At 39.5% G+C, this 26,006-nt stretch overlaps 1 protein-coding gene across 1 annotated transcript in view; it reads left to right on the top strand.

Annotated features, from left to right (window-relative positions):
• The window catches only part of Utx (Utx histone demethylase), a 381,209-nt gene that overhangs the window by 130,948 nt on the left and 224,255 nt on the right, over positions 1-26,006 (top strand). Inside the window, exons 2-7 of the mRNA XM_067152335.2 lie at positions 13,675-13,850; positions 14,378-14,506; positions 17,096-17,321; positions 17,404-17,504; positions 20,423-20,678; positions 24,270-24,414. Of these exons, the coding sequence (XP_067008436.2) occupies positions 13,757-13,850; positions 14,378-14,506; positions 17,096-17,321; positions 17,404-17,504; positions 20,423-20,678; positions 24,270-24,414 (951 nt within the window). The 5' untranslated portion in view covers positions 13,675-13,756. The remainder of the gene's footprint in view (positions 1-13,674; positions 13,851-14,377; positions 14,507-17,095; positions 17,322-17,403; positions 17,505-20,422; positions 20,679-24,269; positions 24,415-26,006) is intronic.

The following is a 26,006-nucleotide window of genomic DNA, read 5'->3' as shown; positions in this document are numbered from 1 at the left end:
TATTTTACTGAATATTTCTCGGATATTTTAGGCAGCCTTGCCGAAAGCTATGATCATATTTATTTATCTATCATAAGTATGTACAGAGTTCTCCTCCATTTTCACAGGCACTATACATAGGTGTACATAAATGCATGAATGAGGTTTTTTTTTTTTTAATGATTCCATGACCGAATAATATTGTCATGCATGCATGAATAAATGAATGAACACTTCCCTCCCAGTCACGGATAGCCACCAACTGAAGAGAGAGCATTCGGTTGGCAGGATAAATGCATGGATGGGATTATGCATGACTACTGCCCGGTCGTGTTATCCACCCCTGGTGAGAAAAAGGAGCCACCTTCCCAAGGATAACACGTCCGGCCCTTTCCCTTGAGGCCCAAACAGAAGACCCCACCTGATCTAATAGCTGTCAAACACTAATTTCTCACCATTCCCTAATTTCTGCGAGGCACACGTAAGCGGAAATCCCGCACCTCATGTGCCCCCTCCCTATTCTTCTTTCTCTGTTGCATTTAGATCACTCTACATATTCGATTGGGATAGGCCCGTCCTATCCCGTCCTACTTCGGTTATAGCCTTACATAAGTGTATGAATTAATGAATGAATTAATTAATTGGCTATGATTCCCTATCTAAAATAGTGCCCTTTGCACAGGCGGATCGCCATTCCACATGCAAGGGCCACGCCTACGATTATCTACATGAGTGTATGAATAAATGAATTAATTAATTAATTACCAATTCCCTAACTGTATTGAGAAAACACGTATGGATGGATTTATGAATGGGTATATGGATATTCATGCATGCATGTTGGGAAAAAATACTCATCCCTCCCAGTACGGATAACCAGTAACTGGGGAGAGAGCCCTTGTTATGAATTAAATAAATGATTGAATGAATAATATGTGGAATGAGTAGTGAATGAATGTTATCAACCTACAGCCACGGATCGCCAGCAGCTGAGGATGAAACATTATATCCATTGGGCCCTGTCTCAGTTAATTACGTTATGGCTTACTAACATATCGACTTTACAGTGCTACATATACTAATATTCCTTTTACTGCATAGCCCTATTGGCAATTTCTTAACTAATCGGTTCGCAACACAATCATCCATCCGTAATATGAGCTACCCTCATTGTAGGCTCTTTCAACACTCTTCTACATGAATTTCTAATTACAATTAACAGTTTACTGAGATTACCAGGTTTATACCAATCTTTGCTTATCATCTTAATAATCCTATAGCCATTCTCATCCTCATTTATCATATATTGTTCCTTGTTATTCAAAAATTTCCTTCTCACCGCTATGGTTTCTTTACATGATTTCAACATGTGAAATTCTTCTGTTTTCACCACAGAGAAGGCACCTTGTTGCATCTTTCACTTTAATCCATCCCCTATTCTTGTAAATTCCCATTGACCACCATATCAAACCCCTGACTTCTCTTCTATTTACACTCACAATATTTATGTTCATATCCTGCCTTATCCTAATAAACTCTGAGAGGGTCGCCTTGCTTCTACACTCGGATACCAACCACTGTCTTTGAATATCTCTGAGTCGTCTAATGATTAGTTTATTCGTTGATCTTTCCAACCTCTCCCAATAACTTCCATATCCCAACCTATCTAATATACTTCTGATTTTCGTTAACCAATACTCTCCCTGGATATTATCTCTCTGATGTTGATATGCGATCTGCAGAAGCTCGCCACCCTCTCTTCCTTTCAATCTCAACAGATATTTCAGAACTCTCTTAAGAACATCTACTTGGATATTTTCTTCACATATTAATCTTACTCCACAATTTGCTGTACAATTTGGTAACCCCATTACAATTTTACAGAACTTACTTATAACCTGATTCAGCATCTCACACTCTTTCTCTACACCCCATAGCTCAGCTCCATAAAGCATTCGATTTTTAACTACGGCTTGCAGGACATTTCTCTGAATCTTATAGTCTATATTTGGGAATTTATTTTCAAGAATTCTAATTACTGATAATGCTGCAAGACCTTTCCATTTGGCTTGTTTTATGATGGATCCACTTCCCGTTGTTTGCTATATATTTTCCCAGGTACTCTAATCTATTTGTGATCTCCACTTGACAACCATCAATCGTCCATTGTTCATTCTTCGCTCGTTTACAGCCTTTCTTACAGATCAGAACTTTCGTCTTGGAAATGTTAATTTTTAATGACCACGTTTTAGCAAACTCTGTCACAGCATTAATGCTCTTTTGCATGCCTCCGGCCGTTAACGTCATCAGCAGGACATCGTCTGCGAAAATTAGGCCTAGTATTTCTTGATTTACTAAAACTGGACTCATCCATTTATCACCTCCATGTCCGTTTAATATATCGTTTATAAATAACAGAAATAAAATAGGAGATAGCTTACATCCTTGTTTCAAACCCAATAAAGAATCTATTTGACCACATGCTACCCCATCACCTACCCTTATACTGCATTGCACCCTTCGGTAAACTGCCTCCAATGCTTGTACCATCTTACTAGATACCCCTAATAGGCGTAATTTTGCGAACAATGCACCCCTGCTGACTGTGTCAAAGGCCTTTTCAAAATCTATAGCCGATATATATAATTTTCCTGCTTTCGGTTTTATATACTTATCTATTATTGTTTTTACAATCATGATGTTATCTATTGTTCTTCTGCGTTTTCTGAAACCACTTTGATATTTCGAGAGGATGGAGAATTCTTCCGCCCATTTCATCAGTCTATTTGCCAGAATTCCTGTATATAATTTACTTAGGGAGTCCAATAGTGTTATACCTCTGTAGTTGTTTGGATTACTTCTCTCCCCACACTTCTTGTAAATTGGACATATTATACCTGTCTGCCATGCCTTAGGAAACTCCAAAGAATCAAATATCCTATTGAACAATTTTACTAATATTTCCAGCATTTGTTGACTTTTTACTGCTTCTTTCCAAAATTCATTAGTTATACCACTGAAGCCCCCCGTTTTCCTACATTTGACCTTTCTAATCATTTCTAAAACCTCACATTCTGTTATTTCTTCATCTAAGCAGGGGATACAAATCTCTAAGCCCCTCGAGATATCCATACATGTTCTATTATTTATCAAAGTATCCTGTCCTCCTAGCAATTTATTAAAATAATCAATTCAGACTCCATTCTCAATTTTAACATTGGCATATCCTCTCTCACCTCTACTTATTTTATTAATTCTATTCCATACCTTATCACTTTGATTATTCTTACAGTCTATGTTTATTAATTTTGCCTCCTCCTGTTGCCGTATCCTCTTTTGCTCTACTAACAACACTTTATATTCTTTTCTTAGTTTACAATAGTGTGCCCGAACCTTAGGCTCCCCGTCTTTTCTATATGCCTTTACCTTTCCGAAAGCTATGACATTCACGGGACCCCGGAATTCCTTGTGCTTGGTTTTTGCCCATCTCTTTTTCCTCTGACCCTCAATCAAATATTGTTCTCTTACAACTACATGGAAAGTGACATCATAGTATTCGGAGTCGCGCACATCCCCCCCCCCCCCCCCTCTCGCATATCATTGGAAATATTATCCGAATTCGTCGCGCGTTCTGTTCACTTCTGTCACACACAGGTCTCTTCGTCCGCAGCTGAGCAGTCTACGGTGGGCGAAGGGTTGTCATCCGGTGATGATTGCATGTGTTGTTAACGTACTCTTCAGTGTAACTATTGCAGTCTATTCGTGTATCGCTATTATTAATTACAGTTTAGTCGCGAATTAAATTTGTCATACTGTATTGAAATTGGTCTATAATGTTTATAATACGTGATAACTTCGTGTAGAGGTATGTTAGCGATTTTAGAGGAATTCCCTAGTGAGGCATTTCCACTTCGTAACTTTACAAGAATATTAGAATGTTTTCCTAAGAATCATAGCATATCTTGTGTAGGAAACAGGTGTTATATAATTTTTGGTCTTTGAAGCGAATGTACTTTTAAAGGTACGATTGAATTTTTTCGTTATTGTCTTTGTAATTCTACAGAATATTGCTATTAGTATTGTCTGTCCATAATATTCTCATACCAAGTGTGGTTTCATGTGTAGACGCCATTGGAGCACAAGGAGTTCCAGTGCACGATGTAAATAAGTATGACAAGGTGGAACTGGAGGAAGAATAACAGATCCCTTACTTTTTAAGATAATGCAAGTTTAAAGAGGTACCGCGCAAACACCCTCTCCCAAACTGTTTCTGAATAGTGCGATAAAAAAGGCACGGCATATTTTTATTGCAATTCGGCAACAACGGCCATTGCTCGGGACTCTATGGCCGGTAGGAGCGGGTTCCTTTTTTTCATGACAGGATCATTAGGCCTAATACAGGGTTGTCTGTACGTTCCACCGACCTTAGCGCGTGGGAAACCCTAAAACGTAATCTACAGTTATAACCGGAATACTGTAGAAAACCTCAAAAGTATGAGGTCAGAAATTCGGCGATTTACGAAAGCAGAGCTGTCGCGAGCGAATGCAAATTTCATTAAAAGATGTCAGACGTACTGGACATGGCTACGACACAAGTGCTTTCCTTTAAATAATAATATTATTGTTTTTTAGGTCCCACTAACTACTTTTACGGTTTTCGTAGACGCCGAGGTGCCGGAATTTAGTCCCGCGTGAGTTCTTTTACGTGACAGTAAATCTACCGAAACGAGGCTGATGCTTTTGTGCACTTTCAAATGTCACCGGACTGAGCCAGCATCGAACCTGCCAAGTTGCGGTCAGAAGGCACATGCGACATTCCGCTGCGCGAGTCACCATTACTTGTTATCTCTGTTCGAATCGGTTGTCGCGAATGTCATTTTATGCCTATTTCTGCTCAGAAATGTGTTAATAATTAAAGGAAAGTTGATAAAAATAGGGCCTGTGCACATTCTTTAAAAAAAAATATACATTCCTAGATTAATCGCCTAATTGCCGCCGCTGGGTAGATGTGCGAGACCGGGCTTTGGCAGCCGCTTGATATCTCTTAAGATTTCAAAATCGCCAACTTGAAAATATTAAGTCAAGGTGCAAGAAAGGCGATGACGTGTATTCCTCACACCTTTTACAGACAAAGCGAATATTACGCTAAGTTAATATTTAATCGTGCCTTTTCAAATATGTAGGCCTAAGGAGGTTAAGCGAATTTATATCAAATTGCTTGAAATACACGACGGGCACACAATTTGGAAGCAAGCTTTCAGATTTAAGTGACTTTTGATTGCGGTCCTTCTTCTAGCTTCTGCTGCCTGTATTCAGGGCCGCTGAGTTTGATGAGCTTGCTCAATTTCCTCTGTCAAGCTTACGCAGGTTCTTCTCTTTCAGGTTCTCAGAATAGTTTTTTCCACCTTCTTCTGTGTCTCCCTCTTTAATTTATCCTCAGTTTAAATCTTCATCACACCCCTCCCCACAACTTCCTGTCCTCTCATGTTTGTGACCATTAAAAGAACCAAAACTGTGGCAAACACTGACCATTTTTGGCCTTGGTCTGCGGAGACGACTGTTGTCCAGACAGATGGTCCGTAGATATTGGAGTGTCATGTCATGCTCTGTGCCGGACGCTCTTTCGCTAGTCGTTTGCGTAAATAGATTATGTCGGCATTTTCTTGTAAACAGAAGTGCGATTCGTCTGAAAAAGAAACATATTGTACCATTCGTTACGCTATTCCTCATACAATTGCAGCCTAGGAACTATATACTGGGGTGTAAATAGTAGCTGGTGTTAGGGTCCGATGTGCATCCAGACCAGACTAATAAACGGCGGTGCACTATGACAGCTAACGTGGGAGAATGTGTAACGGTGTGCCACTGCGACGTTAACGCCGTTGATGGTGCTACCCGATCGACGATGAGAAGATTATCTTTTCTCGGCTTAGTCTTCTATTGATGACCAGCATTACGTTCTTCTGTGTATCATTCCCCACAGAATGACCTACTTCCTAAAGTGCGCCCTAAGCGAATTCAGCGTATCTGCAAAATTTGAGTTTTTTGAGATATTTGTACCTCGTGGGTTTTGGTGGGGGGTTTAACGGTCTTTCATAGCCAAATTAACGTTTTGTAACGGTAGTATTCATCCAGCCGGCCCGATCACGTAGCCAGCCTTTCTTCCCTTAATATTCCCCTATTCTGGCTTCTCCGTGCGCCGTCTGCAACTGTAACATGAAACGATACTATTTAATGAACGTAGGTTTTCGTGGCTCATTGTATTAAAATAAATAATTAAATACGATTGTCTGGGTTAAAGCCAGTTATTTATTACTAAAACAAAACAGAACTTCTCCCAAATTACATTGGCCTTCATCAGGGCTTGGAAGGTCTGCTTCTGATAGTGATCATGCAAATTCTTCAACGTGCAAGTCACGACCATACTATCCTCCCCCCCCCCCCACACACACACACACCCGTCCAACAGGACTCGGACATCATCACGCTGTGCTTCGTTATCAAATACATGGACACCTGTACTCTTTAAATACATGCATAACACCACCATGGCACAGCGCGACGCACTCCAAAAATTGTCGACAGAGGGCGGTGAATTAGTAACTTAACTCCCAATCACCACAGCACAATACTGTATTTAAAAGACGTGTGTTCTCCACACACCGTAGTATTTTAAGTGCCGGACCGAGTGGCTTGGATAAGTTCGATGCCTGCTCAAATACGTCAGCCTCGTCGATAGATTTTTCGTCACGTAAAAGAACTCCTGCGGGACATGATTCCAACACCAAGGCTTTTGCAAACCCCAAGATGTCTTCCATTTTCACTCTTTTCGCGGCCTTTTAATTCTTTTGCTATATCCTCTTTCTACGATGGATCGGATCTCTGATTTACCTTCGGGTTAGCGTTTGAGGATGATTGCCCTGTTATACTTCCTCTTAAACAATAATCATCAACACCACCAGTATTCCATTTTTTGTACGATTAATATGAAGTTTTCTTCAGTATGACGTGTGACGTGAAACCAGTAATACTGTTACAAACTAGAGGCCATAGGCCAGTGCGGTGTTGTCCTATCCTGTGAGGATTCCCGTTGTTCTTAGCGGAAGCCGACTCTTCCGTTTATGAGAGCATTTCCTTAGAAATCATGATCCCTTACTTCCGGGTCAAGCCCTAGTGCGGTTGTGCCATTCATTCATGTATAGCCTGCCTACAGAGTGTGACTCAGTACGTCGTAATGACTACGTCATCAGCTTAGCACGTCAGCTAGCACGACATGCGGGACAAGAGCAGGCAGTTAGCATGTGACTGTTGCAGCTGCTACAAGTGTGCGTGGTTGAGTGACATGCAGTGATACATTTCTGACAAATATTAAACCTGGAATTGATCGCGGAGTGATGTGTTTGAAAGTTCATTATTGTGGGTTGACCATATAGTGTATGTTGTGGTGTCAAAAAATATTGTCATTTAGAAAAGGAAGCGAAATAAGCGAAATCCTTGCCCTGTCCTTATCTTTGTTGTGAGGTTGCTAACTCGTAGCGATTTAATATCAGTGTTGTTCAAGTGCTAGTTGAGATATCTAAAGTGTTCAGCATTTCTTTAAGAAAGAGGCAAACATTCTGATTTCATTTTAGTCCCCCCCCCCCCCCCGCAACAGTTTGCTTTACTCCGCACCAACACAGATAGGTCTTGTAGCAGTGACAGGATTGGAAAGGGCTAGGAATGGGAAGGAAGCGGCCGTGGCTTTAATGTACAGTCCCAGCATCTTCCTTGTGTGAAAATGGGAAACCATGAAAATCCATCTTCAAGCCTACCGACAGTGGGGCTTGAACCACAGTCTCCCGAATGCAAGCTCACAGCTATGCGGCCCTAACCGCACAGCCAACTCACTCGGTTCTGATTTTAATTTTGGACATTTGTATACACACACTGGGAAGAAACTTCTTAGGGGCTTACGAGCTCTTCTCTTTAATCCTTCATGACCCTTCTCTTGGAGTTCAGAACTGGTCCTTGAGGATCATTGTGAGTATCCCATGCCTGTTGAAAGAGGCGATTGAAAGGGGGAAATCCCCTACGGACTCGCAACTTCGGAGCATGGGTTGGCGACCACGAGTTTCCTAATTTAGTCTGTCATTGTTCCCATTTACTTGTGTCCGGCTCCTTGCTTTCATCTTTCCTCTCCATATTCCCTTGGTCAACTCCTGTTCACGACGACATTAGAGTTTCTTTTCAGGCCCTTCGCGGCCCTTTCATTCTTCGATGGATCAGACATATTCATTCTTAGTCTGATTAGTGTGAAGAGAGGATAGTTGCCCAGTTGTACTTCCCCTTAAAACAATCGCCAGCACCACTCGTTATGTTTCGAATACAGCATATATAGCTTTCTTTAGTATGAAATTTCCTATATACATTGTGTGGAAAATACCTGGGATAATAAGGTGTATAGGTACACAGATTCAAGTGTTTTGTTACATACAAATTTACACATTTCTATATATAGGTACTTATCCCAAGATATTTGTCCGTAGAAATCACGCTCCTTACATCCTCTCTGGCCGGGATTGTTCGATAGCAAATTACAAATTTTTTATAAGACAGCCTACCATTAATTTTCAGTTTGCTTTCTTAATATTTTTCTTCCTGGCCCTTCCAATTTATTGTGGTCGGCACTTAATAGGAATTTAGCCCAGTTTTACGGCCCTTGTCAAAGGATGGCTTCACTTACTGTGTGTTTCTGTGGTGGTTGATTTTGTTATGCGTATACGAAGATAAGTGTATTGAGTTGAACACATATACCTACTCCCAGAGCTAAAGGATTGAACTAAATACGTTAACATTCCTGACACGGCCGAAAATCGAACCCAGGGTCCTCTGAACCGATACACTGACCATTAAGTAAAAAAGCTGGCAATTTGCTTTCTTAATATATTTTTTGTGTATGTTGTTTTTTCTTTCAAGTTTTATTTTAAGCTATTTTTAGTGACATTATGATTGTAGAACTGAATCGAAGTTATTGTAGAAAAATAGCCAAATATGAAATTTTAACTCGGAAATGATAAAAAAAAACAACCTTCTCGTTTTACTGGTACTCGCGTAGATTTTCAGTAATGTTGGTATATGAACAAAAAAATCTTACTTTGAGGTACATTTGCCTGATGTGAAAATGTGAAAGCACAGAAAATTATGTTCGGGATTGCTGGTGATGGGTTTCATACCCATCTCTGGGGAGCATGACTCACACTGCATAGCCAACTCGCTTGGTGTATGTTCATTTCGGGATGGGGTTGCGTTTCTCAGCGGTTATGTACAAGAGCTAATGCAGTCAAATCTGGTCAGCTGGACACGTACAGTATCCCATATATATTAACAGTGAACCGAATTTATTAGGAATGGTCTGGAGTGTCAATCCGCAAACACCGTGAGAAGTCGTTTGGTACGGTAACTGAAATGTCTGCTCTGTTAGAATACAATTTTCCGTAGTTTATGAACTCTATGCTTTTATTATACGAGTAAATTTACATGAATTGAAATGTATGTGTGCAGTTGTGTGAATACATTTAGTTCTTTTTCCGGGTTGAACCGTGTTGTTGCAGTCATCTGCCTGGGAGACGATTACCTCGGATCGAGTAGGGGTATTTCAGTCGCCTTGATAAAGAATACTGCAATGTACCGGTATCAGAAACATCGGCAAACGGTACGGAATGTACAGAAAACAACACGGTTTAACCCGGAAAATGAACTAAATAATTCTACACACCGTAGAAGTTTTACTTCTAAAGGTATGTATGAATACAGTTCTATGCTGGCCATTATGGTACCACGTGGTTTGTTACGAGGTGTTGATCTACCTTTAGTTCTAGTGGTTTTCTGTTTTTTATTTTCCATAAGATTGTATGTATCAGAAGCTGTGTTCTGTAATTTTTGGGTTATGAACAGAGATATGAAGATATTGTTTAATTCGTGGTTCATTAAAATACTTGGAATAGACCCTAGAGCAGGGATCACCGAGCTCGATAGCTGCAGTCGCTTAATTGCGGCCAGTATCCAGTATTCGGGAGATAGTAGGTTCGAACCCCACTATCGGCAGCCCTGAAAATGGTTTTCCGTGGTTTCCCATTTTCACACCAGGCAAATGCTGGAGCTGTACCTTAATTAAGGCCACGGCCGCTTCCCTCCCACTCCTAGCCATTTCCTGTCCCATCGTCGCCATAAGACCTATCTGTGTCGGTGCGACGTAAAGCAACTAGCAAAAAAGAGCAGGGATCGTTAACCCAGAACCGAAATGCTTTCGGAGACAGCCTGGCTGGGCTGGACGCAGCTGAGTGAGGAACGGAGGGGAAGTTCGTAGTCACGCGTACGGAAGCTCGAGTTGTTGCGATACCGGTAGTACGATAGTTAAATAAATATAAACACTGATTTTTATACTGATATTCCACAAAAGAGAATTCCCAGTTTGCACAAACGTAATGCAGATATGTTAAACATGATTGGATCCACATGTTTGTGCAAACAGCTGTTCTTAATGATGGAGACTAGTAAATCTAGGTTCACCGATCTAAGGCTAAATTATGCTTTGCGACTTGCCAGTACGCTAACAATAGTACCAAAGATTTAATACAATTTGAAAGTGTCCGAAGGTCCTATTGAACAGATGTACACCAAAGATTAATTTTGATTTCTTTGCTTTCATAATCCCCAATACCAAAAATATTTTGAAATGTGTGTTCCTTCAAGAAGAATATGTAACCTAATTGTATAAATTGTATTTTCTTGATGTAAGTACCCTAATAGTTCGGTTTTTAAACATAACGACAATGCATTCATACCAGAAATAAAAATATGCTATATTTTTCCCTTTGCGAATAATTTTATCGCCCTGTTATACTCGTATTCCGTAATATATATCTTATTGATACCACATGGGCCATACTCCAAATAATAATAATAATAATAATAATAATAATAATAATAATAATAATAATAATACGTAGCACAAACAAATTTTTCTGGCAGCATTATCCCCGTATACCACCACTGTATGCATGAAGCCTGTCTGGTGGAGCACCTCGATAGCCAGCCGTCACTAGCAGAGCAAGTAGTGCATGCTCCCAAGAGCATCGAACTGATGACCCATGTCCTAATGCAATGCTTAGAACATCGAAACCCCTCAGAAATACTACAGGTTGTCACGTTCTGCTAAATACAGAAATATTTTGAGTATTTCAGATTTTGAAATAACATTGCAGTCTGCCATTCGTAATAACAAAATATTTTGTTTGGGTTTATCCAAAAACCAATTTAAATAACAGTTGAGTCTTTTCAAAGATTCCCTCTGCCAATTGTGGACTAAGATTCTTATACTTTACTTTCAGTATTTATCATTCAGAAAATGCAGAACTCCAGATAGAAGTACACTCCTTTACACTTGTTACAATATGTGATCTGAAGCTATGAGTAAAAAGAGAATAATAATAATAATATTAATAATAATAATAATAATAATAATAATAATAATAATAATAATAATGTACTTGGCTGTACATCCCACCACCTACTATTTCGGTTTCTGAAGACGCCGAGGTGCCGAAATTTAGTTCCGCATGAGTTCTTTAACGTGCCAATAAATCTGCTCACACGAGGCTGACGTATTTGAGCACCTTCAGATACCACCGGACTGAACCAGGATCAAACCTACCAAGTTGGGGTCAGAAGGACACTGCCTCAACCTTCTGAGCCTGGCAAAAAAGAAAAAAAAAAGGGACTATGGGAAAATTGGGGGACAACTATTAGTTCCAGACAAGCTATGGGTTTATTTATTTATTTTCATTTAAGGTGAACGTTTGTGATGCAGTCTTGCTTCAAATTACGTTAAATGCTCTTTCTTTGCCATAGCCCAGCAGTCTTCAGCTTTGCTCTTATACAGTGTGGGCTGTAGGTAAATGCTTGACTTCAGCAGCCATTCCTGTTTATAGTTCTTCTTAGTTTGGATTTTAAAGGTTTGCATCAGAGAACACGGAGATGGGACTTTGTGTCCACGCTATCATGTTCTGATAGAAGAGTTTTGTAATTGAATTACTTGGTCATGTGCACTCCCCTTGCCCGGTCTTAAAACATTTCTAACTGAAGAAAAGTGTATATTTAGTTCCATACTACTAGTGTCCTTTGAGTCCATTGTGTGATTTGTAAATCACATGTACCTAAAACCTACCTTTGAATTGGTAGGATGAAGTTTGGTTAAAATATGTTCAACAGGAGCCAATTGTACACTTATCTTACACCAGAAATGATTTCTGTATGGAGAGGTAGGAACATGAAAAGGAACTCGTAATACGAAAAACACAGTGAACAATGACAGGTCACTACATCAATTTCTTCTCGGCTCCCAGCAAGCCCGTTTCTGCTTCCCAGCATCATCAGGAGGGCAGGCTTCAATATTCATTGAGGGACCATCTTGAGAGATCTTTAGTCATAATGTAAGAAGTATGGGAGTAAGGAAACAGATTCCAAACAAGATAAAGGAAGAGACAAATAGAAAAAGGTGAATGCAGAATGTAAAAGACCAGGAATAGAGAACAAACCTAAGAGGAGAAAAGGATCACAAGTTTTAATGTTTGTCCTTGTCTCCATTTTCCTTCCATCTTACAGTGCTGACCTGTGAGTCTTATTTTATTGTGTGTTCCTTTAGTGTTCCTATCTTTTTATATATGATTCATGTTTCTGTTGTTCAGTATGCAACTTGATTTATATCATTGTTTGTTCCTTTCCATTGCACCTGAAACACATTACTATGTGCAAGATTGCCACGTACGTAACCTTCACAATTTTTTAAAACATAAATTGTATTTTGTAGTAGCTACACCCAATCTGTCTTGAATGAATATTGATTGTTGATGTCAGAAAGGACATCCAAAGCCAAATCCAAGGAGATAGAGAGGCTAGTGTATAATCTGTGAGTGACGCATAGATTCATTGCCTGGAGATTGTGAAAAATGGATGGGATGGCTGCAACTTACGAGAAATTCAACAAAAGATAATGATGGCTGTCCTCAAAGTGGGAACTATGACTGGGAGGAATGGGGATGTAGCAGATGTAACAAGGAGGTGTGAATGTGCAGGAAAAGAGATGGAAAGGAGGTTAAGTACGTGAATTTGATGACAATTACAGGGTCTTAGGTGGCCGCAGCAGCTATCAAGAAGGAAGAAATTGAGCAGGGGTCATCTTGTTTTGAGATACAAAAGAAATGTTGATTGTAGGAGTGACTGAATGGATGTGGGGAATAACATTCAATATGGACATGTTGAATTCATTTTTCAATAAGAAAACCAGAATATTTGGCAACCTGTGGGTAGTGGAGAGTATTCTGACCTGTTTTAAACATTAGAATTTAATGAAATTAGCTGATTTGGCACATCATCATGTACTACAGTTTCAAAAAGTTTATTTCTATTAATTTTGTTGGAGACTATGTACACAATCGATGAAGCTAAATTGATTGTAACATTTATTTTAATATGATGATAACAATAATAATAATAATAATAATAATAATAATAATAATAATAAAAAAGTGCTTGTGATCTCGTGTTGAGTTACAAACAAAATAAAGTGCTGCTGTACAATGATAGATAGATAGCGCATAGGTTTGGTGATCCAACTCAGTAAAAATTAATTTTATTTGTTGCATTTCTGTGTTTCAGGGCTATAAAGGCATTCCAACAAGTTCTGTATGTCGATCCAGGGTTTTCACGTGCCAATGAAGTCCATCTGCGCCTTGGGTTGATGTTCAAAGTGAACAATGACTGGGATTCTGCTTTAAAACATTTACAGTTGTCTCTTATCGATGCCAGCCCATGCACCTTCTCTAAACTAGAAAGTAAGTATCTCCCTCATTGCTGAGCTCTGGATAGGTTTGTCTGGGTTGTGAGAGAAAACAAACATTACTTTTATTTGTATGATGCACATTGTACTAAGTTCAAAATTATTAATTCCAAGCATCATTTTAGAACATAATTTTTACCTCCAAATTTAGGATGCTCAAGCCCATGTAATGATTCATAAATTAAGCTTGCCTGTACTTGAACTGGGTATAAGAAGTCCCTACTGCAGGGATCGTTAGAAACTAGTTTTGATATTGTCAGACAAGTCGCACAACACATGTCACTCAAGACAGATATAGTGTTCATAGCTAATTTTTGCGGTTGAATTGTTCCTTAGTGTCTAGTTTATTAGATAAAATTATACTGTCATGCCAAATTTTGGACCACAGCTATAAATTGTACCTATTACATAATCAACACTATTTTTTATCATACTAGTAAGTGTATAATGGGTCTTCGGCAGTCTTCATTGGGAGGCATTATTTACAAATTAAAAAAAGAAATTGATTTCTTTTGTTTTCAGTTCGTTTTCACATTGCTCACTTGTATGAAGTCCAAGGTAAATACAAGACTGCTAAGGATAATTACGAACAGTTACTGCGTGAAAAGGAACTGCCTACTCATCTGAAAGCTGATATATGTCGTCAGTTAGGTAAGTAAGTTTCAGGATAACAAATATTATAGACTAGAATTCAACATTTTTGAGATAGCAGTCCATCCAATACTTCAAGGGTAGAGGTTATCGTAAAGGTATGCAGTTCACCCCCAGCATGGGACACTTAACAGATGTGAATTTTGTAAATCTTACCTTGTATAACAAGTAGGAGAGGGATGTGTTCATTGCCAGTGTTAGGGATCTGCCAATCCACCATAGCAAAGTAGCATATTTTGCATACGTCCTGAGTTAAGAACCACTGCCATCAGCTGAAATTTGTTAAATATCATATTCTCGGAATTCAAAATGGATAGTTTTCAATACTGACTACCGAACAATAAAAACTACTGTATTGTAGTGGGCTAATGGTCTGATATGAAACAATGTAAGCCTATATACACACTCCTTTCAAAATGCTCTATGCTATGCACCTCTCATGTGTTGGCCCAATGGGTTTTGTCAGTATCCAGGGCATGCACAGACCAATATTTAATACATATGCCTTGGTAACAGTGTGAGGAAGTAAGGTAAGCGACTAGTAAGAAGAGAACATTGCCATTTTTGGGGCACACTATCAGTCTTGGCTAAGGGGAGTTGTGTATCTTTTTTGAGGTGACTAAAGCCCTGTAGGTTGCCTCTCTTTCCCCCAATTTTCTTCCTCTCAACATACAAACTGTTCTCTGCATCCACGTAAGGAACAACACATCTTACAAAATACATACATCACAAAAACTTTTGCATCACTTTGGTGCCAAGATGTCCTGAACCTTTACAAACAAATGGAATAGAGATATACACAAACAACATTTCAGCTCCCTGTATTGCTCATGAAAACCACACATTGCAAGTTGTAAAAGCATACAGTTAGCCTTTCTGAAGTTGTGGTCCAGATGGCATCATAAACCAGTGCCTCTAATACCTAATAGCACGTCTTCTTGCATGTCTATATTCGGCATGGAATACTATCCACTAGTTCATCAAAGCATAGTTGATCCAGATTGACCCACTCTTCAACGGCGATTCGGCGTAGCTCTCTCAGATTGGTTGGTGGGTTGTCTCATCCAAAGCACCCCTTTTTAATGTATCCCAGGCATGTTCGATAGGTTTCACATCTGGAGAACATGTTGGCCACTGTAGTCGAGCGATGTCCTAGTCACGAAGGAACTCATACACAAGATGTGCAGGATGAGGGCGAGAATTGTCGTCCATGAAGACGAATGGCTCTCCGAAATTCTGCTGATATGGTTGCACTACAGGTCCGAGGACGTCATTTCTGTATAATATAGATGTTTCGGCGCCTTCCATGACCACCAGTGGCGTACGTCGGCCCCATGTGATGCCACCCCAAAACATAAGGGAACTACCACCTTGCTGCACTGGCTGGACAGTGTGTCTAAGACGTTCAACTTCACAAGACTGCCTCCAAAAACGTCTCCGATTGTCTGGTTAAAGGCATCTTCGACACTCATCCGTGAAGAGAATTTGATGCCAATTCTGACGGATCCATTCAGCATGTTGTTGGGCCCATCTGTACCGTGCTGCATGGTGTCTAGGTTGCAAAGGTGGACCTTGTCATGGACGTTGGAAGTGAAGGTGCTCATCATGCAGTCTGTTGCATACAGTTTGAGTCGAAACACGGCGTCCTGTGGCTGTACGAAACGTAATATTCAGCATGGTGGAGTTGCGTTCACCAGGCGAGTTGGCCGTGTGGTCAGAAATGCGCGGGTGTGAGCTTGCATCCGGAAAATAGTGGGTTTGAATCCCACTGTCAGCAGCCCTGAAGATGGTTTTCTGTGCTTTCCCATTTTCACACCAGGTAAATGTGGGGCTGTACCTTAATTAAGGCCTCGGCTTCTTCCTTCCAACTCCTAGGCCTTTGCTATCCCATTGTCGCCATAAGACCTATCTGTGTCGGCACGACGTAAAACCACTAGGAAAAAAATGTTGCGTTCAGGGTTCCTCCGAGCTGAAATCCGTAAGTAGCGGTCATCCACTGCAGTCGTGGCCCTTGGGCGGTCTGAGCGAGGTATGTCACTGACAGTTCCTGTATCTCTGTACCTCCTCCATGTCCGAATAACATTGCTTTGGTTTACTCGGAGACATCTGGAAACTTCCCCTGATGAGAGCACCTCCTGATAAAACGTAACAATACGGATAAGATCAAACTGAGGTATTGACGTTCTAAGCATGGCAGAATTACAGACGGCATGATCAGTGTACCTTCTTCCTGGTGCAATGACTGGAACTGATCGGCTGTCTAATACACCCTGATCATTCATGGTTGGCTGCACCTTTGGGCAGGTTTAGCGACATCTAGGAACAGTCGAAGGGACTGTGTTCTTGATGCAATATAAACATTCAACGTCAGTGTTCCGGCGATCTAGGAACTGAAGTGATGCAACACTTTTTTTATGTGTGTATTTGTGAGTGAAATAAAATTGTTCTTGTCTAGTAAGTGTTGAGAGTACTGATCATTTTCATTCAACACTCCTTGGTCTTTTTGCAGGTTGGTATCACTATTTGTTACTTGAACTGAAAAAGGGCTCCTTAACCTTTGCAAATATCAACAGGTGTTTTTACTTCCAGGTTGGATGTATCATTGTGTCGAGTCGCTAGGTGATAAGAATCAGAGAGAAAGTATTGCCATACACTGCCTGCAGAAATCGATCGACGCAGATCCTAAATCTGGCCAGTCGCTATACTTGCTAGGAAGGTGTTATGCAAGTATTGGGAAAGTACATGATGCATTCATTGCCTATCGCAACTCTGTTGAGAAATCTGAAGGCAATGCGGACACCTGGTGTTCAATAGGGTGAGTTCTTTTAGTTTGTACTTGTGTTGTATGCCCGTTATATACTCTTACATAAGTCATACCAAAGTATTATTGGTTACAGTGTCCTATATCAGCAACAGAATCAGCCGATGGATGCTTTACAAGCATACATATGTGCAGTTCAACTTGATAAAAGCCATACTGCAGCATGGACTAATTTAGGTGAGGATTTTTATCTCTGTGAAATTTACTGATAGTAAACTAAAATCTTGTCTGTTCCCTCTTCCCTCACTGACCTGTCATTGTGTTCCTATCTCAATGCTGCCTCAGCCCGGTGGAATTTGAAGGAGCTGGAATGGAAAGAACTCGTGCGGAACAAAATTCCGACAATTCTGTGTGTGCGATAACTAGCTTCCTTCTCAAATTTCAGCTAATTGTGGACAATGTAAAATAACTTCATATTTTTGTCTCCTTTCTTGGTTTCCCGTCTCTCCAGTACTTCATCCTTTCACTCTGTTCCTTTATTTACACCCATCCAGACAATTGTATGCTTTCTGACTTTTTACTGGAAGTCCCTGAACTTTGTAATCCTATTGCAAAATGTACTCTGTCTAGAATTTCTTTCATAACCCTCATTTCTGCTAAATCCTTTTTCAGTTCAGTGTATTTTTAAGAAAATTTGTCGGTCTTCCCAGATTCATAACTCTTCCTGAGGGTGTCATAATTTTTCAGTTTGACTATAAATTTCTTTATTACTTCTCATTCAGTTACTCCCAACTTTTCTTGGTTCATGTATCTTCCTTAGTACTTACATTTCCCCTTTTTTATAATTCTTCAGTGTCCCTCTTTTTTTAAGACCAAACATTCTGCTGCATAAAGGCATTCCAGTATTATGACAGTAGTGGATTTTTGTTTTAACTGAGAATAGACTTTTTTATTGTATATGTATTTCATAAGCCATCTCAATTTTCTGAGCTCTATTTATTCACTCTGCAGATTCTGCTGTACCTTGTGTTGTCATTTCTCCTACTGTATCTGTCATCCAAACCTTCTCTCCATACCTTGAACCTACTTTTATTATCTATTCATTGAAACTTTTCCTTGATTACATGCATGTATTGAAGCTGTTTTTATTCTCTTTGTCTGCAGAGTCTTAATTTTGTTGTCTTAGGCATAGTAATATTTAGTTCTGTGGACTGTGTCAAGAAATTCTTAAAATAGCCAAATGTTTCTGAATTAGCAACTGCTAATCTCAAACTAGCATTGAAATCATGCAAACCTTTCCCATCCCTTTGTAATAGGACCCATATTCTGCAGTTCTGTTCACAAATCACTCATTGGCACCTTACTGTTTTTGTGTTGACTCTGATTAATCTATATAAATAAATCATCTGTCTGTTCTTTCAATTTTTTGCAGCAGTTTCAGTTGTTTACACTTTCTAGATCTTTTGAAATTGCCAAAAACATTTTTTGTTTGTGTATCTGTCTGTTACATCATCACGCAAGAACTGCCAAAAATATTTTGTTGAAAGTTGTCATTTAGACTAAGGTAGATCTTAATGTGAAGTTTTGAGGCACCTTCTGTTCAAAAATCAAATTTGAACACTTGGCTACTAGCATGAAATACAAACTTCAAAACGTCCCCCTTAATATTATATTTAGGAATACATTTTGAAGGAGAATTAGAAATTTATTTCTAGTCACTTTAGTCAGATGAATAATTTTAATAGGTTATTTTCTGAAAAACCCCTCTCCCTTCCCAGATTGTCGGGCAGTGAAAACAGCCTAGATGCATTCACCATTCATGTGATCATTCCTTGCTGCAATTATCATAATTGAACACATTTACATGACTTAGAAGGTTGCTGCTGGTTCTTTTAAAATTGACTTATTCATGTGTGTTGCAAGAGCTCTCCATCTTCATTCTTATTCCAAAGGTAGTCAGTCACAAACATACGAGACTGTAGTGGACAGATGGTGTTCAACAGCTCCCGTTGTTGCGTTCCCCTCACTGACTGTCCAGCAGTGATCAGCCCCGTTGCATTCACCCTTTTCATTTTAAATGCCTGCGGCTTCCAGCAAGCGCCTGCTTTGCGCCTGTCAACAAATCCCAAGGGCAGATGCTTCAGGTTACAGGCATTGCTTGTGCACTCGAACTGCTTCACCCATGGACAGCTGTATGTCACCTGCTCCCAGTCAGCAACGGATCTGCACTTTTTATTTGTGCAGCACAGCGTACCACAAAAAATCTTGTCTACCAGGAAATACTGGGGTCATTTCAGTAATTTGTTTGACTGTGTTATTCAGCAGTACGATGTTAAGTAGCTCTATCTTCATCTTTTTGAACCCGTCAATGACAGATATGTTCAGCTAATAATTTAAAAGACATACCTAATCTATCTCGTGTACTTCTTGACGTGATGGATACACTGAAACAGTCCTAGTCCTGCAACGACTAAATCTACACACATTATTTATGTATTTATTTACATTCCTAACAAAAACTATGTTGCATGGTATGGATTTTCTAATGAGCAGTTGCAACCTTCACTCTGCTTTTCTCCTTTCAAGAACATTTCTTCCTTATTATCTGTCCTTACACCCAGACATTAAGATGTTCAGACTCTGATAGTTCTACTTACGAGTTTCATTGGCACTTTCATTTTGATGACATTCCATTTTATTCACAAAGTTGACCATCAGTCATTTATACACAAGGAATATGTCCAAGGTGCCCACTCCTCTTCTGTTAAACTGCTATCCTGGCTGTCAGGCCACCCTGCTGTTGCCCATTCTCCATTAACTAGGATGCAACTGCAGGAACCCACAATGTTGGTATATTCTTGTTATTAACATAATCTATTTCCATTCCTTGGAAAGAAATTAGGGTGCTCTTAGATTTTGCTTAGCTCGGTGCCTCAATCTCTTCTCTCTTTCTACTGCCCTACCAATATCACTTGTGAAGCTTTGTTCCTTTTACTTGATCCCATACTCTGTGCTTTTTTTTTTTTTTTTTTTTTTTTTAAGGGTTGGTGTTGATTGTTTATATCATGGATATTATCTCTCATTTCCTTTTAATGCAGTAAATATCACCACCACAAGAATGGTGTGCCTTGTCTTATGACTTTTTGCTTGTTTAGGTATTTTATACGAAAGTTGCAATCAACCAAGAGACGCATTTGCATGCTACGTTAATGCCACCCGTGGTTCATCTGGAAGCTCAGGAAATCCTACAAGTCCAAGTAGTACGACTAACAATAATATAGGCTCAGGAAATTCATCTTCCCTGTCGTCTCAAAACAGAGCTTTAGGGGGAATGAATCCAAACCTGAGCCAAAGAATTAAGTTCCTACAAAGTCACTTAGCCAACGCACCAATGCCTAGCATCACAAGCAAGTAAGTATTGATATAGTATTTGAGTTGACTGAAAATGATGAGGGGGAGATTGATAGTTATTAACATGGATATATTTTTGGGCTGGGGGTGGTCTATCTGGAATTAGTCAGCAATTTAGTGTAGACAGTTTTGCGTAGACAGAAAATGGATACTGTGGTAACCATTGTCGGTCACCTATCTATACTATGTCTTTGTCGACATCCTTCTCATGTTATTACCATGTTCTAGAACTGTGCCTTCTGTATTCATTAGTACAAATGGCATATTATTTTTAACAAGTTTTCTCTGTCTTCATCTGGCGTTTGCCTTGCTCACACAGCAAAGCTCCGTATGCCCCTTCTTTCGATTTATCGGAACTCTTTATTTGCCCTGTGGGTGGAGTGCAAGGATGCATTATCTGTAACCCCTGCATGTTGTGTAATAGGCTACTAAGTGGGCAAAAAACAAAAGAATCTGTACTTGCTCTCATTTTCTAAGCCGAAGAACATATCCATGATTCAGTATTTTTCCATGTAGCATCTTTTATTCTTTTATTTTAGTCTGTTTGCCAATAGCATGATTTTTGTGAACTAGAGTTCTGAATAACAAAGTTACATGTAATAACAAATTAAGTGTGTAGAGTTGTGTTTAAAAAAAGGGAGAATGCATTGTGTTGCCACAAACTGTACAACATACAATGGTTGCAAGCAGCGTGTCGTCATTCATTTTGTTAGTTTGACTTTTTTATTTCAAAATAACCATTAAAAAAAAATTGGCATAACTGAACTGTTGTAACTAAAGAGCAATGTTATTACAGTGAAACCTATATAAACTGGACCCTGAATAAACCAGAAACCTGCCTTAAACATACTTTTTCTGTGGTCCCTTGAGGGTATATACCACTTTATGCAGCCTAAAATAAAACCTGACCAACAGAGAAACGGACTATTTCTCTGAGGGTGGGGGGGGGGGAAGGTACTCCTGTCAGGAATGTTACATGTGGTTACGTGAAGGAACCGTATCCACAAAATTTCAGTGTATTTTTTGTCCCAAATGGAAGGTAATAATTGCTTTTACTCAAAGTGTGAAATCTGCGGTAAATTAAGAAATAGTACGAAATATTTTACCTGTAGAGAATAATATGGATGCGTATGTTACAACTATTTTTTCTGTTATGTCGCAGCGCTTCCGTATGTGTTTTGTTTGTCTAACACTTTAGTGTGTGATGTCTTTGTTCACTGAAGTTGTTTGAATTAGGCATTGTTTTCTTCATGTTGCCGGCCCTGCGGTGTAGGGGTAGCGTGCCTATCTCTTACCCGGAGGCCTCGGGGTTGATTCCCGGGCAGGTCAGCGATATTTAGCTGCATCTGAGGGTTGGTTCAAGGTCCACTCAGCCTATGTGATTACAATTGAGAAGCTATCTGTCGGTAAGATAGTGGCCCCGGTCTAGAAAGCCAAGAGGAGCCGAGAGGAGCCATCATGCTGACCACACGACACCTCGTAATCTGTAAGTAAGCCTTCGGGCTGATCAGCGATCACTTGGTAGGCCATGTTCCTTCAGGGCTGTTGCGCCGTGGGGTTTGGTTTGGTTTTTTCTTCATGTTGTTCATTCTTTTTGTGCCCCAACTCATTCATTAAGTGATATGTTTATTGGTCCAGGGATCATGCTATTTTCCTTTCAGCAAAAAAGTTATATATTTATTGGTCCAGGGATCATGCTATTGTGCTGTTTTGAACTGCCCGCACTAGTCATATGGACAGAGATAATGAGAATTCACAAACATGGCACTCCCATTCGTCAGTATTAATCCTGGACCTCAAAAAGAAACAAAAGGCGGCACGAGCTGCGGAATGTAACACAAGGGAGTCCTGTCTGCAGCCAGTAAGTATGTATAGATATTTCTCTAGTAACGATGGTATTTCCTAATTTACAGCAGATTTGACACTTTATTTGTGTAAAAGCAATTGTTATCTTCCATTTGGCACAAAAATTACAGTGAAATTTAGTGGATATGATTTGCTTATGTAACCGTTACATGTAATACATACAATAGAAATGGCAAGCAAGGAATTCTACCATGTAACCAATTTCTGCTGTTATTTTTGTTCATATACTGTAATTTAGGGGCTTAGAACATTTGTTGGAGCCAATAATGCGATTGATCCATGTTGCTGAACTTGTCAACACCTGCCATTGTCTTCAGTATTTATTCCCCACCATCCCCCAGGTGTTGGAATGCACTTTAAACAGAGTTGCACTGTTTTTCCATAAGTGTAAACATACTTATTCTGTTGTGCGAGTGTTGTTAAGCTGTACATGTTGTTCTTCAGTTAGTTAGTGAATATGGCCGGGAAGAAATAAACTCTATCACTTGATGAAAAAGAAGCAAATGAAAATCAGAAACAATCGGTGAAATCTCATCCAAGTGTTATTTCAATGCGGAAAGCACAGATCTATGATACACTTGAGAGAAAGGAAGAAGGTGGAGAAAGATATTAAAATAAAACTAATAGTACAGTACTTACATGCAGTGTAACATTTGTTTGTTACAAAAAGAAATCCTTCAAATTCTATTTTTCAATGCATGGTTTGAAATAGGAACACAAGTAAGCTTAAACTATTGGTTAAAAGGAAATATATTTCTGGTCCCTAGGAATTCTGGTTTAGGCATGTTTTACTGTACTTGTATGATCTTTCATTACTGCTGACTGAGTGCATACATCTGTAGCAAAAAAAAAAAAATAAAAAAAAAATAAAATGGTGATTTTATTAGCAGGCTGGGAAATGTAGAATACACACAGGTGACATGGAGTTTGCTCGAGGGTTTGACACACCTGACCCTCTTGCTTAATAAGGAAGATACAAGTGACCAAAAAAATTGCAGGAATGTGCAATGCCATTGCCAATGCTCTGCAAGTTTTTCTCTAGCAAATCTCCTTTTCAGAGGCATGTTCTAGCTTTCTGGTCTATTTTACACCAAGAACATCAAAGCTCAAGTTGTTCATTTGGAGAGGTGAATAATCCTAGTGGAGCAGTAGGATTATTTGCAGAATTCATAGTGGAAGTGCGTGTACACTCCCCCTCCTGCCAGCGGTGCGGTGCATTTTTTGGGCCAATTTTTACAGTATGTGCTTTATTGATCCTGGTCATTGGACTTTGGCCCAGGAGTCGGACAACCTTTTAATATCGGTACTTCCTTTATTCACCTGCTTCCAGCCAATGGTACAGGAGTGGTAGAAGGTAACCCTTTTTGTATTCTTATCAGTACAGTACAATACAGCACGGCCCTTGAAAGTAATTTTTCCATTTTTGTAACACACAGTACAGTGTAGTAGGTCTCAAAATTCTAATGCAATCTGTAGTATAGAGATAGATGGATAGAGCGAGAGAGAGGCTTGGGACTTGCAAACAGCTGTGTGTGTCCATGTCTGAGTGTATCTGTAAATTAGAGTGGTTTTTTATTATTTCTATATTATTCATTTGGAACATAAAAATCTGTCCATAACGTGAGTGTCTATAAGGAGAAGGCTCACTGTATCATCTTTTTTCAGCATGAACGTGATATTCTGTTTTAAGAATTCTCGGTGATTTATTTCTTTATTGTACGTTAGACGTCGGCAGCTGCCATCCATCGAGGAAGCATGGAACCTGCCAATATCTGCAGAGATGTCGTCGCGGCAGCAGCAACAGCAGCAAAACTCTGGCATTGTTCAGCAAAGAGGCAATAGTGCTTCGTTCCAGAAAGGATATGTACAGGTACAGTAATATGGGAAGAATTTATTAACTAAGGACTGAATTATTAATCATCTACATCCTGAGAACATTGCCTTCTTTGATATTTGTAATTGGCTGAATCCTGTTCTTCACAAGGATATATATTTTTTTTTTGGATGAAATTGAGGAAATTTTGTTTGAAGATTAATAGCATGGTTCTTAGCAGTATTCGAGGAACACCATGAGGAGATGACTATGTATCGTTACTCATGAGGAGTTTCATTTTATGCAACTCCCCTTGCCTACTGCCTGGGAAGTTTTATTTTCAGCAGGCCTCTTGCTTACTTTCGTTTTCATTTCAAGCTTAGTAATATGGTTCTTAGCACTGCTCATGAAACATCACAAGGAGGTAGGTGACTGTATCAATTCTCATGGGGAATTTTATTTTTGCCAGGTCCCCTTGCCCACTGTGTGAATAATTTTTGTTTTGGGATAGCCCCCCCCCCTTGCCTATTGCCATTTTTGTTTGATGCTTTACACATTATTCAGTTCTGTATCAGGTATAATGTGCTTGCAGGGACCATAATCAGGCTTCTGCTGGATAAGATCACGTGCAGAGAAAGTTTGTTAAAATTTTATACTGAATAAGCAGGAAACGCGTGACTAACATGTTATTCTAGTTTCTTTTAAATAAACAATGCATTTCCGCACTATGCAGTTTTCTGTTTCCGGAGTTATTTTGGTGTGTGTGTGTGTGTGCGCGCGCGCGCGAGTGCAAATAAATAAATAAATAAATAAATAGTAACCAGGGGATTAAGTACAAGATATTATTTATTTACTCGAGCCAGAAGCACACAATAGATCTTTTTTTTTTTTTTTTTTTTTTTTACATTACAATTTAGTAGCAATAAAACAGAAGGAATTTTTACACATACATACAAAATGGTATTAAATAGTCTTTGCCAGAAGCAAGAAACTGTGACTCCATTTCCTTGTGCCTTGAGCGAATCCTTCTCAATGCAAGAATCAGGGCAACACGAGCACCGACACAGATGCTTGATAGTCTGCATCTCTCTGCATTCACATAGTGGTGATACATCCAAATATCCCCATTTCACTAGGTTGTCCTTGGACTTTCAAACACCTGTTCTTAATCTGTTCAGTGGTGATCCAGTCCAGGTTGTGTCCGGTTTGTAAGCATTCAGCTGGTTTTGTCCATGTTTGAAGATGGCTTGTTCTGGCTGCACACAATTTTTCTCTGGCTTTCTTCGGAGATGTATTTTGTGGAGATGTTGACTGTAGGAAGCTCCACCTAGATTTCAATCTAGGCTTTGGTGTAGTGATGGGACATTCGATTCATTTTACTGAATCGATTCGTTTGATTCCGTTCACGTTACTGAATCGATACAGTGATCCGATTCACGGCTCATTGGTCACCGCTCCTACTACATCAGTGTAGTATGTGCTGGTAAGACAGCAGCAACAGCATTCAGTGCTCGCAGCTGCCATCTGGTCTTCATATTATGAACTCCTTTCTTAGAAAAAATGCTAGTTACTCTAATACATCGAAGGTTTCCGGCAACGCAGGGTGGGAAAGGTTAGGATTAGGAAGGTAGCAGCCATGGCCTGAATTA

The sequence above is a fragment of the Anabrus simplex genome, chromosome 8, assembly GCF_040414725.1.
Source record: "Anabrus simplex isolate iqAnaSimp1 chromosome 8, ASM4041472v1, whole genome shotgun sequence".
Taxonomy (NCBI): Eukaryota; Metazoa; Arthropoda; class Insecta; order Orthoptera; family Tettigoniidae; genus Anabrus; species Anabrus simplex.
The sequence above is the reverse complement of the archived record's forward strand: the minus strand, read 5'-3'. Positions and strand labels throughout refer to the sequence as shown.